Raw genomic sequence first — 21,273 nt, forward strand, 5'->3', positions numbered from 1 at the left:
CTGAGCCACAGCTGTGTTTGTTGGGCTGTCAGCAGTTTAGTTGCTGAGGCATTCATCAATATCCGGGCCCCTGCCTGTCTCTTTGTGTGTTTTTAACACATTTGCATATTAAATGCTCCATATCCTCTGGCCCAATGGACACACTGACAGGTGCATTTAGGACTGAGCTTTTTTATTCAGTAGCTCAAATGGTCCTGAGTCAGCTGTCAAGTGTTGTGTTGGGAGTTCCACTTATGATCAGTGATGCAGTGGTAAATAAAAAAAAGGGAGAATACAGGGATAAATACGGCAACTGATTCCACCGTTAGATCCCATCAATCTGTGGTGTTCAATGCATTCCAGGAGTTATTTTGATGAAGATAGTTGTTTTGAAAAATTGTTGTGATGTCATATCGTCTAGATTTGGTCAATTATCCACAGGAATAAGGAAAATACACCAAACAACAAAATAGACCCAGAAATGTAAGGTACATCACCAACAGCTGTTATTTTTAATAGTGTTATAGTGTTTTATGGTGGATTTTTCCTTAAGAGCTATCAGTGAAGTTATATTCCTTTTCACAAGAGATAGCATGAACTCCTTTTTATGTGAAACACCTATTGCTTAAGTGTGTTTGAAATGTACTTATCTTTCAAAACAGTGTTGAAACAGTGTGATGATAAGGAAGAATGCACCTACCACCAGTCAGCGATCATCATAAGGCAATCACCAATATAATCAAAAATCACTTATATTATCAGAGAAACATTGCTTTTTCCCCCCTTAAAACACCCATCCTCATATAACTTGCATGATACTATTTACTGCCATGACCGTATGTTATAAAGATTTATGTCAGCCTAAAAAGGTGGTGAAACTATTCCTCAAATAAAAAGTAGTGTCCCTTACCAAAAAGTCACATGTGAAAACCCACATGTGAACTCAAAGCACATGTGCATTTTGGACGCATGTTGGTTTTCATATGTGAACATGTGAAATTTCCCATTGACATTTTCACCTGTGAATTGTCTCTTTACATGTGAAATGAAGTTTTCCCATGTGAAATAAATATTGACAGATCTAATGGCAGGTGAAAATGTGAAAAAACATTGACATGTGGAAAAATACTCTTCATCTAGAAATTGACGTCAGAATATAATGTGAGAAAAATGTTCACACTTCCAACATGTGTCTAGAAAGCACATGCGCATTGAATTCACATGTGGGTTTTCACGTGACTTTTTTGTAAGGGTTTTGGTGGGTTTACCCTCCACTACTTCGAGTTGTTGTCATAAATTATAATAATAAAATATGGTTTCCTGAGATATGCACCTTCTTAATTTGTCTGTTTGGGATATATGGAGGGAATATGTTTGATTTCTATATTACAGCATGACAAAATGCTAAGCGTTAGGAAAAATAAGTCACAGTGGTTATGATGGATCTGAACGCTTTCCTCTACATGTTGAAGATGATGCTTCCAAGAGCAATCCCAACAGATTATCTATGGCCTAAAGGGAGAAGGAACGAGACAGCGCTACACAAAATCAATCCTATTGACATGGTTCACAGTAAATCTGCCAATGACTTATTTGTAAAAAATATATATATTTATATTACTGATGAATTGTTACGGCACAGGGAACTTGAGATTTCATGCAAACAGCTATGGACATTCTGCCCTTCATTAAGAGCAGTATAAGAGCATGTATACGAGATGTCACTTTAATTATTTTCTGTATTATTTATTTATATAAACTATTTGAACTCGACCTATATTGACGTAAGTTGATCTAAACTCAGTAGATCAGATCCTGACGTTTCCAAGAAAACATAATCTTCCCACTACTGTATTTAAAATGTATTGGATGTAGGGTTTCTCCTGAACAATTACCCCATTGAATCCCATAGTCAAATTATCCAATAGTGAAAACCAAGTGACTTCAATCTGATAAAAGTGAACAAGGTAGAAGGGTTGAAATTTTGATATGCTCTAAAACCAAATTACTCCTAGGTTGAGAGTGGATGAAAGTTGAGGAATTCGATGTAAGAGGATGATGAATGAGCCTATCAGGTTGCCTTTGAAGTGGCTACCCGCTTTGGGCTTTTTTGGGTCGGCCCAATAAATTTCATCCCAGCCCTACGCTCGACACCACACCCAGGGGCAGCTCCCCGACAGATAAAGGAAACCTGATCCGCGCAGACTGGGAGGGCTGCTGCTGAAAACACATTTGAAATGCTGAACTCAAACGGGTTTTGAGCAGTCATCAAGGCATGGCGAACTGTTTCGGACCGACAGCGCTAAATACGGCGACTGATTTGTGAAGAATGGCACTCCTTTTTACGCGATGCACTTATGCTTCAACACCTATTGCTTAGCTGCGTTTGAAATTGACTTATCTTTCAAAACGGCGTCGAACAACTGTGATGATAAGGAAGAATGCCGCTTGAACCATGTACAAATAACATTCTCTTCAACTTATTCATTATTGAGTGTGAAACTGCCAAGGCATTCTTCACAGTATTTCCCATTATACTACAGATATTGGGAAAATACTCCATTCAAATGGTCACAATGGCCATTCTATTGGGTGACAAATCGTAATTATGTCTTGGTTGCTTGTGATTGCCTGATGGCCTTCAGGCAGGTTTAGGTTGAATTGACAACATTCCCTTTGCTTTCATCCTCATGTCTTCTGAATAAATCTTCCACCTAAGCCAATATGACTTTTTCATTTTGCTCTTACGTATCCTTCTCTCTTGCGCTCCCAAAATCCCGATATGTCCTTGAACTGGTCAGGGAAAAGAAAATCAACCTTTTCTCCAAGCTGGTCTTATGAACACACACATGACAGACACTTTTATATTCATGTTAGATGCAATTCTTTGGTTAAATGGTAAAATGTGTAAAACGTGTAACTACAACAACTCAGAGGTCAGCTTTTCTCCTCAAAGTGATGCAGTCTAGAAAGCATTTCATGCAGGGAAGGAGCGCTGAAGGTGCAGACGGGAAAAATATGAAGCAAACGGATAGATCTGTCAGGAATTCTGCATTTGCAGGTATGTGCAGGAGTTGCTAATTGGTATCGACAGAGCCAGATCCAGTCTTTCAGATCACCGGTGCAAATCCCCCTTGACAGACGAGGTGATTTTATTCAGCGAGGATTCCACTACCGAGGTCAGAGGTCGCCATCGAAATCAATGGCCACTGAAAAAGCAGATAGGAGGCAGCATCTCTGTGTTTCTATTGATGGGTCATTACACAGAAATGTGAAGCAGTTGATGTCTTGCAAACATGTTAATATGCGAGAAAAGAGTTAAACCCTTAGTGTTTCATTCATTTGAAATGCTGGGACATTGTTGTAGGGCTTTTTTATTTCAACTCCTAATGCATTTGACAGGAGTGTTTTGGAAAAAATGGCGTGTATTACTAATCATGAAATGGCATTAAACTGTTCTTAGGCATATGTGCAGTAGTCAGGAATATTATTGGATGTAATCATTCTCTTTTTCCAGAAGACTGAAATGTATGATAGCGAGAGAAATACTTTGTAGTACTTTTCCAAACAGAAAACAAGGCCACAACTTTCAATGCAATACAAAAGTCACATTAACAACTGATATTCAAGCCAGATCTGAGAGCCACATATGACCTGACAGCCCAGATATACTGTAGAATTAAGTCATGTGACCTTGCGCAGAAATGTCTAAAAAAAAGAAAATGGCAATATGGCACATGGCCTTTTTAAAGGCAGACTATATTTAGGGAACACCACTTAAGCATTTCTTCAGGGTGGATTTAAACCTATTTGCATTTGTAAGGCATCAGTAAGGCAACGGTTATAAGCTGCTTTACTTGGCATCAGGTCAGTCATCTAGTCAACCTCATATTCCACATTGTAACTATAGCAGAGTCTGGTCTAAATAAAAGTTTAACATTCAACCTCAACCCGAAAAAGTCACATGTGAAAACCCACATGTGAATTCAAAACACATGTGTTTTGCATGTTTTGACTTTTTGGACACATGTTGGTTTTCATATGTGAATTCCCCCCCCCCCCCCCATTGTATTCTGACAGCACATGTGACCGTTTTTACTTCACATGTGAAAACTCAATTCATTGTTTTTTTGTTGTTTTTTTGTCAAATTTTTTCCATTGCTATTATATATCACAGTATTTGTTTCACATGAGATGTGAAAACGGAATTTCACATGCAAAGCGACAATTCACATATGAACGTGGGAAATGGGAAGTTTCACATGTTCACATATGAAAAACATGTGTCCAAAAAGAGCATGTGCTTTGACTTTTTGTAAGAGGTGACTCAAAGTCAGAGTGATTGACTCACCATGGTTTGAAACCTACACCCTTGGTCTACAGAATTAGAGCGCTCAGTTGCCGTATTATATATATATGGTGGAATTATGAATTTCTTCCCATACATTTGAGACCTACATACATCAACATCCATGTTCAGCAGGTAGCGGTTCACTGGACCTCAACAGCTTCTTAACTACCAGGCCACACACACATTCATGATTTCATTGTCACTTCCCTATGATCCACATCAAAGGTGACTTATGACCAGAGTGAGCGAGTGAAAAATTATAAATTATAAATAAATTATACTATTTTCTTAAATATGTAATTGGATTGTCTGTTAGCGGATGACTGCTGAGGAATTGTAATCTGATTAATTGGTCACATGACCTTTTCAATGCTCTATGTTGGATTCTGTTAGAGAGGTTGGAGTGGCTGTTCCGTGGCCTCGGGCAGAGTCTGTGGCCGTTGGATTTTTACCCAAAACGCAGCACCTCAACAGTCAGCCATTAAGTGCTGATAGCTATCACCATTCACTTCCTGCTGTGTCAGTCATTCTAATGGATGTACCACACCGTGCGCAGGCTTAATTATGTATGGAGCAATGAGTAAATTTCTCAAAAAGTCCTGACATTTTTCTCTCCCTTTCTTCACACAGCCCCGTCCGCCGCCTTCAAACCAGATTGATGGTTTGCCTTATTTTATAGTAGCGTTATTGATTAGGACGGTGGTTGTCAGTGGTGCATAAAATTAACACTGTGTTATAGGGGCATGGATTTCTGTCAACCCCTGACAAGATAGCCCATTATTGGACAACCACTCCTAATTTGTTTTTGTTTATTCAGAAGTATAAAGTAACACTCAACAAGCCCCAATAATAACTCTATTACCTGCAAATCCCACTAAGCCCATCGATGGCCACTAATCTTGGCTGCTCCTAATTACATCAGGATTCTCAGCCTTAATTAACCAATCTTTACCCCATTTTACCTGCTTAATGCTGCACACAACGAAACATCATTAGTTAAATTGCCTGCATTTGCTGAATAGGAGTTTCGCCATGTTCTCCAGTTCTCACTAGAAAAGAAAGGCAATTTCCTTAAATTCTACACAGCTGTGTTTGAAAAATACTATAGGCATTGACCGATAATGTAATTTAAAGTAGCCAGTGCCCATATGTCATGCAATGGAAACATGCTGTGTCTGTGGATTAAAATAACAGTTTATGACATTATCTCTGGCTAAGTGGACATGAGGTGGACAACATGGAATTGATTACTCCATCACATGTGTACTTACTGGAAAAAAATTGAATTTGCCCATAAAAGTTACTATCCAATGTCAGGTAGCAAAATATAAATTGATTATTAGGCTAATTAAAGAGTTTAAATCGTTATTGGTTAGTAGAGTTTTCATTTCTATGTTCTATTTTATCAGCAAGTTATATCAGCAAAGAAATTAAATCATCAACATACAGTATATCATATAGCCATCATGTCAAAAGCAAATATAATACACATAATACAGTGTGACTGAAGTTTTTGCTAATTTCCTGCATTCCCTTACTGTTTTACATTACTGTAGATGGCAAAACAGATATATCTTTAATTGTGGTGCATGCATGTAAAAACTGTAAAAAAACAATAAAAGGACAAAAAACTCCAATCATGCCGGAATTGTCCTTTAAATATGAGTGAAAGTAGTGCACATAGAAATAAGACAAAGACATTTCACTTAAGTTAAAAGCAGGATTTTATTTCTAAATATGCTACAAGTCAAATGGCAAAACAAGAAATCTCTTTCACCTCTTTTTTTTTTAATGTTTTTAACCCCTGAGCACCACAATCCAGCATTCCCATAATGCACTGGATTCATCCAAGATGAACAAAAGGGAAATAAAAGAAACATTTAAAGCTTTATACACAGCGAATAAAGCCATTAGAGTGTCTAAAAACTACCAGCATAGCATAGCTAAAATACAAAGTAAACAACATGTTATTTAAGTACATAAGTGAAAATCATTTTTTCTTTCTGTAGACAAAGCTGTCACTTTGTCTTTGTTAATCTGCTCTGTAGTTGCTTCTGATCTAAAAACAAAGTGAGCGTGGATTCAAGAACTCTTTGGTGAGAACAATGATGGTGATTGCATGTTGTCGTTTCACAGCCATCTGAGCTGTTCAATGATTGGCATTGTTTACATATGTACCTGCCTCATTCGGCAGTATGTACAGGAGGAAGGGATGAGGAAAAAACAGTCATGAGGACTAGACTGTGCCAGTAATGTGTTCACAGCGAGAGAACATCTTGGATAAGTCTGTCAAGAGCGAAACCAATGGGATTGTACGCGTAGAAAACGTACGCATTCTTTGTGCGTTTCTGTCCTTCAGTAAAATTCATCTTCACAAATAATTATGGGGTCACTGAGGCCCAGATTCACTACATTTCTGTGCTGGAAAGAGCGGCCTATATCACCAAAATGACCAAATCAGAAAGCCACTAACTCCTCCTTGTGCCTGTTATGGTCATACATATGTAAATTATATGTAAATCTCTTTACTTTGCCCACATTTATTTGCAGGAGAGGCCAAGCAAATTGAGGCGCAACCCAATTCACTAACACTTGACAACACCAATTCATGTAGCGCAAAGACTTTGTGCAAAGAGTTTGGCCATTTATCGCTGCTATCATTGCTGCAAGACTGATATTCTTGTGTTTTACAAGCATGGGCCATCCAGCACCATGTTCTAAAGTTCCTTGAGCAGATCAGATCGGAGAATGCTCCCACTAACACGCAAAAAAAATGCACAGATTGCCCACGAAAGGCAATTTCAGAGAATCTGGACCTCAACGTTGTGACGTTTGTCATGAATGTGCGCTACATTAAGGATGGATGAACGGGTTTCTACATTCTTCAGAGACATATATATTAAACTTCTAGGTCTGAGGAGGGCCAAGCTCTGCCACGAGATCCCGTGGCCCAAACTTTGGTGCAGAATTCCGCATTCGTTTGGTATGTTTCGTTTGAGATCTACTGTCACCCTGAGTCAGGACAAGGGATCTCAGTCCGTTTCACCCAGTGGCAGAGAGTGTTCAAACCTTTGGTATTTCTGCCACCACAGGGTGCAAGATATACAGTATAACCAGGAAGTGATTACTCTCTTGGACCCTTACTGTATCCACCTACAGAATGACCTGATTGCTGAAGAACACATTTCAAGTAAACACTGGGATTATAGACCACAACCACCTTCAATACCAGAACAGACGACTGAGGAGTCGGTTCATTTCAGTGGCTGAGATTGTCCGCTGCTGCAGGATTGTGTGTTTTTATAGTTTTAACATCACTATCTATACATTAAGTCACACAATATATTATTAACTTTATCACCAGTAATCAGCCTGGAGCAGTATACTGTGTACGTGAAACTGAATTATATATATAGCATTTTGCCACACAATAAAAACAAACAAGCACTGTGAACAATCTGCATGAAGAATCCCACATAGTAAAGAAGACAGCAACTCCCAAGAATGGGCTACAGCCGGAGGTGGGGACTCGAGTCACATGACTTAGACTCGAGTCACGATTTTAATTGTTTGAGACTTGACTTGATGCATGAAGAGAAGACTTGAGACTTGACTTGGTTTCTGGTGACTTGGGACTTGACTTTGACTTGTACTTTGATGACTTGAAAAGGTTTCTAAAGTCTTGACAAAAGATCTTGTGTTTGTGTAAATTACTTGACTTGCTGTTCTCCATTTAGACTTGAGACTTGACATTAATGACATGGACTTGACTTGGAAATCTACATTTAGACTTGAGATTGACTTGGGACTCGAGCAAAGTTGACTTGGTCTCACCTCTGGCTGCAACCACAATCTGTCTTTGGTTGCAGCCCATTCTCAGGAGTTGCTGTCTTCCTCACTATGTGGGATTCTTCATGCAGATTTGACTATCTTTGATAAGCACCCCTATCCCACAAAAGGCCGTTTTGTTGCGCCGGCACAACACCAAACTTAAATGCATGTGAACAAGTTTCTTAATGCTCCAGTATCGTCCAACTACATTTCACGTTCACACAAATACACGGATATGAACGACCATGGGTACACTGGCAATTAAGATTGTGGACATGTTTGTTGGCACAGTCTATAACAAATGAGGTAGATGTGTATTAATAAAATATTCCCTTCTTTGGTATAATTATACAAAATATGAAACAAAAATCCAGTGATCTGTTGAAACAAAACATTGATTTTCAAGTGGCTTTACAATAAAAATAACAAAAAATGAAATTTATGAGGTATATCTTGTATTCATACTTTACTATGACTATATACAGGTAGATTGGTGAGGTATCTGTCTGCATTCAAGAAGACTCTTAAAAAGGGTTTGCAAACAAAGTGGTGTAGCTGAATGCAACGTTTGCTGCCCAGGATTGAACATAAAACAAAATAAATAAAATTTGAAATTAAATGCTTTAACAGACTTAATAAAAACCCATATATCTTCAAATTGTTTCCCATTTCCCTTCACAATAAAGAAAATATTTTATATCTTTATGAAGCAAAGCAGAGAAAGACAGGAGAGTGAAAGAAACGAAAGAGGGAGTAGCTCTCCGATGTTAGACACAAGTGCATTACTAAAAAAAACAACGAAAACTGGATTCTATTCACAATATAAAACCACTGTGTGATTGATAATTTGATTTCTACTCTGACAACATGTCTTGATATGTCTTGCTGTTACTTTTTGCCCACCTTCTGGATAACACATTGAAGTGCTCTACCTTTGTCTGTGGTCTTTAGATTTCTATACAAACTAGATACCATGAGGACTTTATTGATTTCTTCTCCCCAACCACATTTTCCTAGTAATACCAGATCAGTTTTGTGCTTCTATCCTAATATCTTTACAAACATCACTGGTATTTTCTAATTGGTAGTGGTACAGGATTTGAGACAATGTATGTTGCAGAAGATTTCTCATGCAATCTCTTCTGCTGCAGCTCTGCCACATTCAACCTTTCAGTTCAGATTTTGTAAGTATTTCTGACCACAACCACAATAATGGAGCAATGATGTACATTTGCAATATTTACCCTAATGAATGAGGAAAGCATTGGACCAGACCAACTGCATCTCATCAGTTTAACTTGTCGATGTCAGGCTGTGTAGAGGGCTTTCGCGTGACATAACACCCCCTCTGGCGGCCATATTGGAGGTCCTCAGTTCTTGGGCAACAGCGGCTGTGAACAGCTGATTGTATTTCTAAACGTACAACTTGGGGCGTCTAAACAGAACTGATAGACACGGTTAATTTCTGTGCTGTTTTTGACTGAGAACTGATCATTTCATCACTGATCCATCTGAGTGATTTTGTGTTTAGATAATGTCAGCTTGTTAGCTAGCTAACCATAGTATCTGATATTAACCATATTGTCTTGTTGTTTACACATCTGATTTACACACTAGCTAACATATCTAGGAGAAGCTAGCGTGAGTAGTGGCTAGTAGTGGTATGATAACATTAACATTGATTTGCTAAAATTGCCTGCTGGCTTGCTAGCTAGCTAACAAAGCCAAAAACCAACTGTCTGTTCAGGTTAACTGAGCTGACTCTTCTCAAGCTACAACTCAGAGTGTTTTGGAGTAGAGACTAGGGCTGAAGACAAGACAGTTTACTGTGTCACAGTAACCTACATTTGGAAACAAATCCACCTTATCACACAATTCACTTTTACTGAGAACGTTACTGAATGGACCTACAGCCACACCACAACAAGCTGCGTCAGCTAGCTCTCTTTTTCTAGCCTGGTTGTTATAGATTTAGACATTATTAACTAACAGCCAATTCTCCAATGAGCCTCCATGATTGAGCCACACCTGGTTGATAGCAGATTTGTGACACTACTATAAAGCCTCTATTGAGAACACATTGTTCAGTAATTTAGACTCATACCACCTTGAATGCATTGCTGTCATGTTTTCCTCCTAGGATGTGCTTTGCCTGTTTGACTGTATTCTTGCTATATTCCTCTGGTTTGATCATTGGTGCTAAAGCTCTCTTTAAATGCTGCAACTGTTGTGCCAGTGTTGTTCTCAGTCCATTTTCAAACCTGTTTTCTTCTTTGGTATTAGCTATAAGCAGCGAGTTTCTGAGGTCTGTGATAATGCCAACAAACTCAATAGATCAATTACCATTTCTTGCTTGAGGTTAGACATTCAGTGGCCTCATGTTCTGATTAAAATGGTGCAACACAGGGAGTCTTCATTTGGCTTTGTCTAGGTTGCACCTTGAGTCGATGGGCCACCATGTTGTTGAGCTGTTCCAAACTGAACAGATGTCTTTGAGGAAGCGAAAGACAGCTGAGTTCATATATAGGCTTAACACACAAAGGTAAAATGTCCTCTAAACACACTGCTATTCAGAGTAGGGGGAGCAGGGGGAAAAGGATCTTTTACTGCCAAAGTATATAGTCTGTAAATAAAAGTTTGTTGCTTTTTGATCTATTTTCAGCTGACCTACAAGGAATTGGATCAATTAGATGGAGGGAAGCCACCTTCAAAAACAATAGGAGTTTCTCTCATGACGTCTCAGACCGCTTGGTGTCTTTGGGAACGAAATAAGGTCTCCTCCAGGGTCGCGGGGATGGCAGGGCAACTCAGGGGGAGGAGTTTCCGTGTCCATGAAGCGAGGAGGAGGAGGAGGAGGAGGAAGAGGAGCAGGATGGCTGGATCTGTGTGGGCAAACCCGGACTGGTCTTTCCCTGAGTATGAGAGTTGCTGTGGGTTCCACGGTGTCCTGTCATCCCTGCTATGGCTGACCGCCGAGCAAACAGGACGCCTGGGAAACAAAGATCAAGTCCAACTGTTTTCACTAGGTTACACTCTCCATGCTGTCCTGTCTAATCAGTTCTTAAAGGGGCAGTAAGTAAAATTTGTATCATTCCATAGCTCAAATTGACCATAATATATCTGCAGAGATTTGATAAGATACTGGAAGGAAGAACTGGGCAGAGATCGTTTGCAAAAAAAACTTAAATTCAACATTTTTATTAGATTCTTTAGTCTAGCTCTATAATATTAAATAAATAGAAATTAAAGGGGCAAATAAAGGGCCAACAGAGGTTGATTAAAGTCATAGATTACTTAAAGTGATGTTGAACTTTGGTAGTACCTTGGGTTGTGTAGCTTCCTGGCCATGATATAACTCCGAAATCTGAATTTCTTCTGACCGGATTTTGGTGTTACACAACATAAAGAAAATGATTCAGGTATAAAAAAAAATCTGCAGATTGACTGTTTTTTTATATATTGTCAGAATCTGCTTTGTTCGTGTTCATTTATGTGCTAGAAGTGTGATTTTGAGATGTTTTGCCATACAATGGCCATGAATGGAGAGAGAAAAAAATTTGAATCTCCTATCATCTCTACCGGAGCAACAGATAAGAGAGAATCACCGATTTTGGGGTAATATCATGTCCAGGAAGCTACACAACCCAAGCTACTACCAAAGTTCAACATCACTTTAATGCCCCTTTAAACAGTCACTAACCTTAATCATTTGTAATGTACTGATAGTAAAATGACAGCCAGGTATTAAATCAAGCCAACAATCATCTTCAGCACTAACTGTATTTCAGCATGCTCTTAACATCTAGACTGATTAAAGTGACTGTCAAGTTGTGGCAGGATCAGCTGGATCAAGTCAAGCCTCTACTGGGGTTGAACATTGGCTTTCAGGAAGAAAGCTCTCAGATATGATGTGATGGCCACAAGGCTTATGCCATGACATGAATTGCCAATCTTAAGGTAATTACTGCCTCTCTGCTGTAAGACACAAGCTCGCTTCTTCAGGGCTAAACTGGGCACCCCCCTCCCCTCACCCCCCACCCCACTAGACACGTAAGACAATAAGCCCCATCGACCTCAAATCCACAGGCCCAATTTTGAGATATTTAACTTTTTTAACTCTATTGGACTGCCACTTCATTACGATGGATTTTATAGCAAAGACATCAAATTGCGTAGAGGACTAAGCACCAGGGTGCTGCTATAACTTATTGAATTTCCTGCCTGCAATTACATCAGCAAACGGCCCCTCTATTTACCTGTGTAGACAACTCCATTTATTTCTATTGACATGTTGATGCTGCTAATGCCGTTGGTAGACAGGTTCAATGCGGTCTCTTGTCTATCATCTGTCAAGAGAGGAGGCAGAGAGCGAGAGAGAGAAAAACTCAATATGAGCATTTAGAAAAGGAACAGAAGAAGCAAGAGGAGCGCCCTGGTGGAGTATTGGTGATAATTCAGAGAGTGACAGGATAAGGAGCAGTTTATTAAAGAGTTCTGGGGGAGAAAGAACTGTCAAAAGATGTTGCGGCCATTTGTACATGTCAGTTATCGCCGTCAGTTATGCCACATGGATGAATCCTATCACAGCACACAGTCATACACTTTGCAAACTTCGGCAGCGCTCTCAAATAAATATGACTTGTTATGAAATAACAGAAGCCTCTTGAAGAAAACACACCAACGCTACACACATAATGATGATGATCTCAGTGAGCCGCTGCGATATCAAACAATCTGTAAACAGAAATTTATACGTCTAACTGCATCTGGGCACAGACAAATAATAGTGTTTGGATGTAATCTTTAAATGACAGTGTTTATATGTGAGGGCTAGAGCCAGACGACCAGCGTGGGAATTAACCTGGGAAAGATTCTCACTCGTTTTTCCATTGCGTATAAAGTGCAAAGCCCGCTATTATGACTAATATGAGAGAAGCAGTGATGCAAACAGAAATGATATCACACTTGAGCAGATAGGCCTCTCATTCTTCCTTTAGCCTCTATCATTAAGTAATATGTGACTTATGGCTTGTCATGTGCCGGGATCACTGCAGCCATCCAGAGCCTTCGGTAGACAGGCATTTTTACTCATGACATCCAGTGTTTTGCCTGTGGTCGTGAAAAACTATTTCTTCATAACATCTGTGGAGCTGACTTCAAATTACACATGTTATATGATGAACAATGTGCACATTAGTGGCTTGGGCGTTTCACAATGGGATCTCACCCAGCATCTTTGGAAATGCCATTAGCTGATTTTGACACACCACCCACTGAGGTAGACATCATTTCATTCTGATAGTTGGTGGGTGACAAACTAAACCTGATATAAAATTTTGCAAAATGACACACCAGACTAACACTTTCAGTCACAAGAGTATTATATTAAAGCAGTGTTTTAATACTGAATGAGACTGATTTGATTGGGCTTTATCTTAGAGATCATCATGTTATGTCATTTATTTCTAAATGTAATAAAGAAAAGGACAGCATCCAGTGAGCTAGAATGTCTTTACAGTTGCAACAGGACTGCTTCAAAAAATGTAAAAGGGTGTTCTTATTTAAACCCTGAAAGTTTTATTTACTGACAAATCAATTACCAGATTCAAAAACTGGTGAAACTTTTACCTGAATTCTGTAAGATTATGCTTTCATTTTATGTTCTTGCTTATTCCTATTCAGGTTCCTGGAGATATGGCATCCTAACATGCACAGAGACACCCAGGACAGGACTCCATTCCATCACAGGGCTAACACAGACACAAAGACACTCCCATTCAAACCTACAGGCAATTTAGAATCTCCAATCCACCTGACTGTGGGAGGAAACCCAGGAGAACAAGGGGAGAACATGCAAACTCCACACAGAAACCTTCTGAGATCACCTATTCGTCCAGTGTCTTACCTCTGTTGTTGAGTTTGATGTTCATGGGCAGCTGAGTGGCCATGGCCAGAAGGTTATGCTGCAGCGCGTGCTGCATGATCCTCTGCTGCTCCTCCGCCACCATCATCATCTTCTTCTCTGGTGGTTCGCCGCTCTCCAGCTTCTCCCTCAGCTGCTCCAAAGCCGCCGCCTGGACGGCCGCCGCCGCCTGAGCCGCCGCCGCCTGGGCCGCCACCGCTGCTGCGTGATGGCCACCGAGGGACATGGGCATGGCCACCCGGCTGGGCAGGCAGCTGGCTATCATGGGCTCCTCTGCAGAGAAGAAGACTGGTCATACACACACTAGACACATTGCTGCTATTTGCATCCTGTTAGTGCTGGAATCCAGACTTCTACATTCATGCATTTCTACTTAATAGGTTTCGACCAATGAGGGTTTTTTTAATTTTATTATTTGCACAGAATGTAGACCTAAGAAGAAAACATCCACACAACTTTGTGTGGGATTTGATCAAAATGTTTCAGAATCAATTCAGGTTAAGGGCTTCCCATAGACAACCAGTTGATCAATTCTACAATAAATATGTAATTAAACAAACTGCGTCATATTCATTGTATGAGGTGGATGGCACTGACTGACTGATATCCAGTTTTCTAATTTTGGTCTAAACCTACCTACTTATTATGTCTGAATGATGGAATAGTTGGTTGAATATGTTTATATAACCTCCCTTTTAATTTTAATTTCCCAATTACCCAATCTAATAAGGAGAGTAACAACACAGTTAATGTAAAGAGCAATTTTATATCACCTTTGTATACTTTTATTGATTTTCTCTTTTATCTACACCTCTTTTGCGTGTTTGATCTTTGTTTTATGGTTTAATTGGTTAACTTAATTTGCTTTATTTTATTCGATATTTTGTTGCTTTGTTTATCGCTTGTTGGGTTTTATTGTAACTGTTATTCTTCTTATCTTGTATTCTATGGAAAGCACTTTGTAACTTTGTTTAGAAAAGTGCTATATAGATAAAGTTATTATTATTAAAGTTATTATTACATATTATTACATGAGCTTTGGGGGATTTCGGCTCGTGAGATTCATACTTCATATACCTTCATACTAAAAGTGTCTGAATTGAAGAATTGGAAGGATGTTCATTAATGTCTTACCTCCCGGAAAAACCACATCACACCCAGACACCAGCTAAAACAGCTTTGTCTGTGCTTCAGACATGCCTGATGTCAAAACAAAGCTTCTCTCTATGGCACGCTAGGTAATTCAGTCTGATGCTTTTTTTCCCCTTGCGGGCCCCGTTATCAGACACCTCCCGAGCTCTTTGTGCATTCCACTCTCTGGCGTGACTCGGAAATTGGCAGTGCTGGTATGAGGAAGTCCTGCAAGATGTTTCCTCTTTGGGGGAGGATGACCATACTGCCCGCAAGTTACATGAGTATGAATGGATGGAAACGGGGCAGCGCTTGCGAAATGAATTTCTAACGTGAGGATGCTGACTTCTCCTTCGGTGTCCGGGCGATCATGCAACAATTTCTCAAAAAGATCCTCTGATCTGTATAGTACATCATGTGCACATTTTTTTTGTTGGACTTACTGTATTCATAAAAGAGGAAATGAATCATCACGCAGAGTTAACAGGATAAGAATATGAGACATGTTGCGGTTTTGTGTGGGTTTTGGCCTGATGATAACATCGCAACCAGAATTAACTCTTGCAAGAAACATCTAATGTCTCCAAATGATTCCCATGCATCAGGCGCTGTTGCACCAGACAGACTCTACATAATTGAGAAAGCAATGGTGTCTGCTAGTACCGTCTGTATGCAACAGCTACTTCCCATCAATACAGCCTACTTAACACGAGTTTAAATTGTCAATTTTTATTATTTTTTACTGTTTTTATTGCATATTTTACATTCTACTTGTGTGCTTATATTGTACTTGTCTTTTTCACTGCTGCATCGTATCGTATCATATCGTCTCTTATAGCAGTGGGTCTCAACGTGGGGTCTGGGGACCACCAGGGGTCCTTGAAGGGGTTCCAGGGGGTCCCCAGCAAATTGATGAATTGTTAAACTTCACCATTATTTCATTTACAAGAAGTTAACACAATTAGAGAATGTAGAAGAATGACTATTTTGATCATAGTTTCTCTGTTATCTATCTACCTACAATACAGATAGTCATGGAATTCTGGACAAAATCATATCTAACAATAAAAATATTTTCAGATTTGGATTCAAGAGACAAAATCTCATCAAATTAGAGCTCCTTGATATGAAAAAGGTTGAGAATCACTGATCTTATTGTATCTTATGTTCATTTTCTGGTCATCTCACCTTTCTTGATCATGGGGACGTGAGAGATGTGGCCACCGTTGTGAGCGGACATGGGCAGGTGAGGCATCTGCATCTTCGGGGAAGACAGGAGGGCGGGGGTGCCGACGGGAGAGTAGTTGAAGATGGAGGAGCCGTAGCTCTGCCGGCGGCCCTCCCGCCGGTTGCTGTCGATAGCTGCCTGAAGCTCACCGGGGGAGCTCAGCCCCCGCTTTTCACATTCGTATGGGTAGAGGTACTTCATGTACCTGGAAGAGGAAGGCGGGAGGAATTGAGCATATTAGTGAGTTTCTAGTGGTGTTGAGAGGTTTTTATGTTTCCTATTATGTGGTGCAAAGGAGAGCATTTCTGTTGTTCCCCTCCAAAAGTGATGTTGACTTCAATATAAAAATACAATTCTAGTATTTGGCAAACAATGCTTAACAAGTGCGCTAGTGCTGTCTAGGTGCTGGAGGGGTGGAGTGGGGGTTATAGATAGAGAGAGAGAGAGAGAGAGAGAGAGAGAGAGAGAGAGAGAGAGAGAGATAGATAGATAGACAGATAGATAGATAGATATTTTTTTCAACTAAGGGTGCCGGAATCGGGATCATTCTGGCCCAATTTTCTGACATGTACCATTATCAGTAGGAACTTATATAGAGAGATGTGTTAACCTTCTAAATCATGTGCAATCAATTGAACTGGCCACTGGTGGACTCCAATCAAGTTGTAGAGAATCTCAAGTCTCACGCTGATTATCAATATGTGTTCTTGTGTGCTCCATGACACGTTTTACATAATATCTAACCGCCAAAGCACAGTGATAACAATGCTAATTTCATCCGTTTTGAATTGAGGCTGTAACTGGAACACCACAAAATGCGGAAAAGTCAAGAAGGTTGAATACTTTCTCAAGACAACTAAACCAGAAGTTGACTATATGCACATCCATTGATTATTTACTTATTTATTATTGATTAATCAATTGTCCTTGCCAACTGTTTTTACACATGCCATCTAAAAAGTGGTCTCCTGAATATTCTGCATTCAAAATAAAAATAAGTACAATAACATCTAACAACACTGGGACTTATACAGATTAAATGTCTACACATCTATCATACTATAATTATCATGAGTCATAGGAGGGATCGGCAGTAATGTACCGCACAAATACCATCTTTGCAAGAAATAAGTATTATTTAAAGAAGCCATTTCGAGAGTCTACCTCATGTTTTCTCAGCAGATGTATCACAGCAATGGAAATAAGACTTCAGAATGACGGATTGCTTATAATATCGAGAACAATGGTTGAGAAACCACTTGTTAACTTTACCGATCATCTCTCACACTCGCACATATAACACTTGTGGCTGCTACCACAGTAGAAGGCTGTGGCAGTACCAGGTTATCAGTCATCTAGGGTTATCGCCTCGGCTCTTACTCACTGTGTTCGGAGAGTGAAAGCTGCACTGGTAATCGAGGTAGGGAGGTTAAGGCCTTTGGTGATCTCACGCCATATTTTCTTATTGATGACTTCCACTAAGCCGCCTTTTTCGGTGACGAGCTTGTAGAGCATGTAGAGATCCAACACCTGCTTGGCCATGATAGGAATCCGATTCACCGGAGTCCCTGCAGAAAGCAAACACAATATCCACAATCAATTCCATTAACTTCGGTTCCTCCCATCAATAGGCTTCTGCACCTCTTATAAGGCCAATTTATCTAGAGCCAGTCAAATGTCTGACAGCTCTGTTAGCAGCGAGGAAATATCACTTTTTTTTCAAAGTTTTAAAAGGTTTTTTATCTGCGCATCCTTTGGAATCAAAAACTTTTAGCGTTTATTTATACCTTCATTATTTATGAATGATGAAATAATTGCTTCTTGTACTAAACCATCAACATGCACAGTAAAAAATCCCAGACAGGAAACCTACAATGAGAATTTTGTTTTTATCTCCATTGATAATGTAAGCTGGTATGCCGATCCTAATACATACACTATTAACAAAACATATGTGCATATTATAAAGGGATAATAAACCAGAATAAGTGATATATTACTCTTAACTTGCTTAAAACTTTACGAACGCAATCTCTGGCAAATGGGAGGTCATCCTCTATTTTATTCCTGCCAATCCATCCCCTTAGCAGAATAAAAGGACCCAGATAATAATTTGCATTTGCAATTTAATGTAAGGCAATAAAGAGAGAATGGCTGGCTCTTTGTGGAGCTTCCAAAGTGGTTGACCCTGAGATAATTAACCTGCATTTTGCTGATAGAGTTCCATTGTGCCCATCGGATTTACCATAATAGCAATCAATAGCTGCAGAAATATAGTGCAAACAACAGCAGTGGGGCCTATACAGTGAGGGGGGAGGCGGGGTCTGAAGTATCGTCTGAGGTGGTAAAAACACATCAATTAAGCCCAGTAATTACGGCTTCATTTCGCGGCGCTGGCATGTGAACGGAGAGACACTATTAAAACAAAAGATTTATGTTCCCCTCGCTTCGGGAGACAATGGCGGTGTTAACTCTAAAGTAGCACCACCAAAACATATCTCTTTCTTCAAAGTTCTCCCTGCAGTTCTCACTCCCTCTATATATCATGGTGCATTGTGGAGAAAATGCGGGAGTGGCTTGATTTGCCAAAGTTTGGGAACTCTGATGACGTTCATAACTCAGGTTTATGAGTGATGGGAGTTACGCAACAATTTAGAATTACAATTCAAAGTAAGGCAGAGGTCAACAGTGCGAATGCAGCACAGAGAGCCACGACTCCATAGTAGTAAAATAGTAATACAAAACAAAACAAGCATTGAGGATCCTCGGCCAACACCCTCTGACTTCTTTATCTTTATTACCACTGATTATAATGCATAACTGTGTTGATCTATAAAACTATTATTTTGTGGAACGCACAATGGCCAACGAAACAAGCATTGAGGCAATAAATAAAAGCCTCAGCCCAAAAGCCTTTGTCTGACAGAATCTGAGGCAAGACAAGCCTCTTAAAACGAGATTTATGTGCTTTCAATACTGGGGTTGATGTATTTGTCTCTCTGATTCCCTGAAAGAGATATAAGGAATAAAAGAGTGAGGATGGAGGCCTTTTGTCAGCAGAAACAATCTGATCAGGCCATGGATCATTATGACAATGAGCAATGGTGGACGGAGTGGAGAAAAATCCACTTCGCACAGAGTCTAACAGTAGTCTTCTAGTTAATCGCTCAGCTGCTAAAAAAAAAAAAGAGAGGAGTTTGTAATTGGAACCATGTTGGGCATCAGGGGCTCTAGTAGTGGAGTAATCATCTTTATGCTCGGCTTCATCGCTGATGCGCTCACTTTGCACCTCCTAGCCGATAATGGGATGGGAATTTCTCCTCCTCATTGACTTTGCTCTTTTAACCCATGAAATGAACGATTAATGCAGCGTCACGGGGGAAAACAACTGTTTATCTACTTGTGTTCAACTCCCTAAATGAAGAGGGGAAGGAGGGTATAGATGCACGAAGACTGCCAAACATCGCCCTGTTATAAAGACTCATGACTTCCTCTGATTATACCGCAGAACCTGCCATTCCAAAACAGTGATGTCCAACTGATACAGACCAAAAAAAGAGGGGAAATATGGGGAAAAAGAGCCGGAACAAAACTTATGTGTTTTCATGTTTTTCCAAAACAAGAACCAGAAAGCTGGTATTTCCTACTGTGCCCAGTCATTGGGTTCGTATATTATTCTCAAGTGTATTGGCTGTTAGGATACAGCGTGCTTTGAAATGCTGTTGCCTCGCCTTGAAAAAGAAAAGTGTCAAAAGGAGGGAAAGATACTTAAGGTTGAAAACACAAGGTACCACCAAGGCGAGCTGGAATATTTAGTGTTATAGCGATCGAAGACTCAGTCATTTTTTAAGGTAGCTCTCAAGTAGCCTTTTCTTCTGCGACATAGTGTTCTTAAGCAATTAGGCGGGGGACAAAAGTTGACTTATTTGAGAAAAAGTGCTGATGGTAGTCTGCAGGCAGTAATCAATTAATAAGCACAGCCTTGGGGCAACAGTAAATCACCCTGGATATTTATCAACACACAAAAGAGGCGATCGCGCCCATTGTCTGCTCGGTTTTTGATGGAAGCTCTCAAAGCGGATTCCACATCTCCTCTTCCAAGACCGAAGAACCGACACAAAGGTTTTTACCATCTGCTGCATGATTCATCCCTTTACTATTCCTCTGACAAGAGAGACTAGTTCAGGTGTGTTCAGTGTAATGGCATGCTACAGCGGTATCTCTCTAGTCAGGAGAAATGGAGCTTAGTACAAACTAGGCTTGGGCTGATATTCGATATATATGAGCAAATTATACCAAATGACCATTGTATCCTCCAATGCCCCCCAAAAACCTGAAAAAAAGAAGAAAAAACCCCCAAAACAAAGCAAAACAAAACCTGCAATAATATTGAATATCGCGATATTTTGGCGGGACAGTATCGCCATATATAATTTTGGATATCGCCCAAGCCTAGTACAAACAGCTTTAGGACAAGCACACTAATGCACAGTGAAAGTGACATGGGTAAAAGACAGCACATCCTTACTTCTGGACTAGGGGAGCATGGGATAAAATAAACCACTTTTGTGCTACTACAGCAAAATGTGTGTTAATTTCAACCAATGAAGTTTTTGAAACTGTGACTGTAATTGTGAATGTGGAGCAGGGCATTGATGGGACAGAGCACACATGCTCAGCCAACCTACCCTGGGTAAATAAAGGTTAATTAATCAAATGAAAAATAATTGCTACATAAGGGTGGAAATTAAAACATTGAGCTACAGTACAGTATGTAGTAATACATTAAAACTATTGTGGTAATACAAAAGTATTTAGAAGTGCAACTCA

The 21,273-nt window shown here is 39.8% G+C and overlaps 1 protein-coding gene across 1 annotated transcript in view; it reads right to left on the bottom strand.

Moving 5' to 3' along the window:
* Positions 1–10,916: 10,916 nt before the first annotated feature.
* The window catches only part of arid3c (AT rich interactive domain 3C (BRIGHT-like)), a 72,367-nt gene continuing 62,010 nt past the window's right edge, over positions 10,917–21,273 (bottom strand). The window contains exons 4-8 of the mRNA XM_078285291.1: positions 17,828–18,011; positions 16,404–16,648; positions 14,067–14,357; positions 12,418–12,507; positions 10,917–11,150 (exon numbers count right to left, since the gene is read on the bottom strand). Of these exons, the coding sequence (XP_078141417.1) occupies positions 10,969–11,150; positions 12,418–12,507; positions 14,067–14,357; positions 16,404–16,648; positions 17,828–18,011 (992 nt within the window). The 3' untranslated portion in view covers positions 10,917–10,968. The remainder of the gene's footprint in view (positions 11,151–12,417; positions 12,508–14,066; positions 14,358–16,403; positions 16,649–17,827; positions 18,012–21,273) is intronic.

The sequence above is a fragment of the Centroberyx gerrardi genome, chromosome 8 (genome assembly GCF_048128805.1).
Source record: "Centroberyx gerrardi isolate f3 chromosome 8, fCenGer3.hap1.cur.20231027, whole genome shotgun sequence".
Lineage (NCBI taxonomy): Eukaryota > Metazoa > Chordata > Actinopteri > Beryciformes > Berycidae > Centroberyx > Centroberyx gerrardi.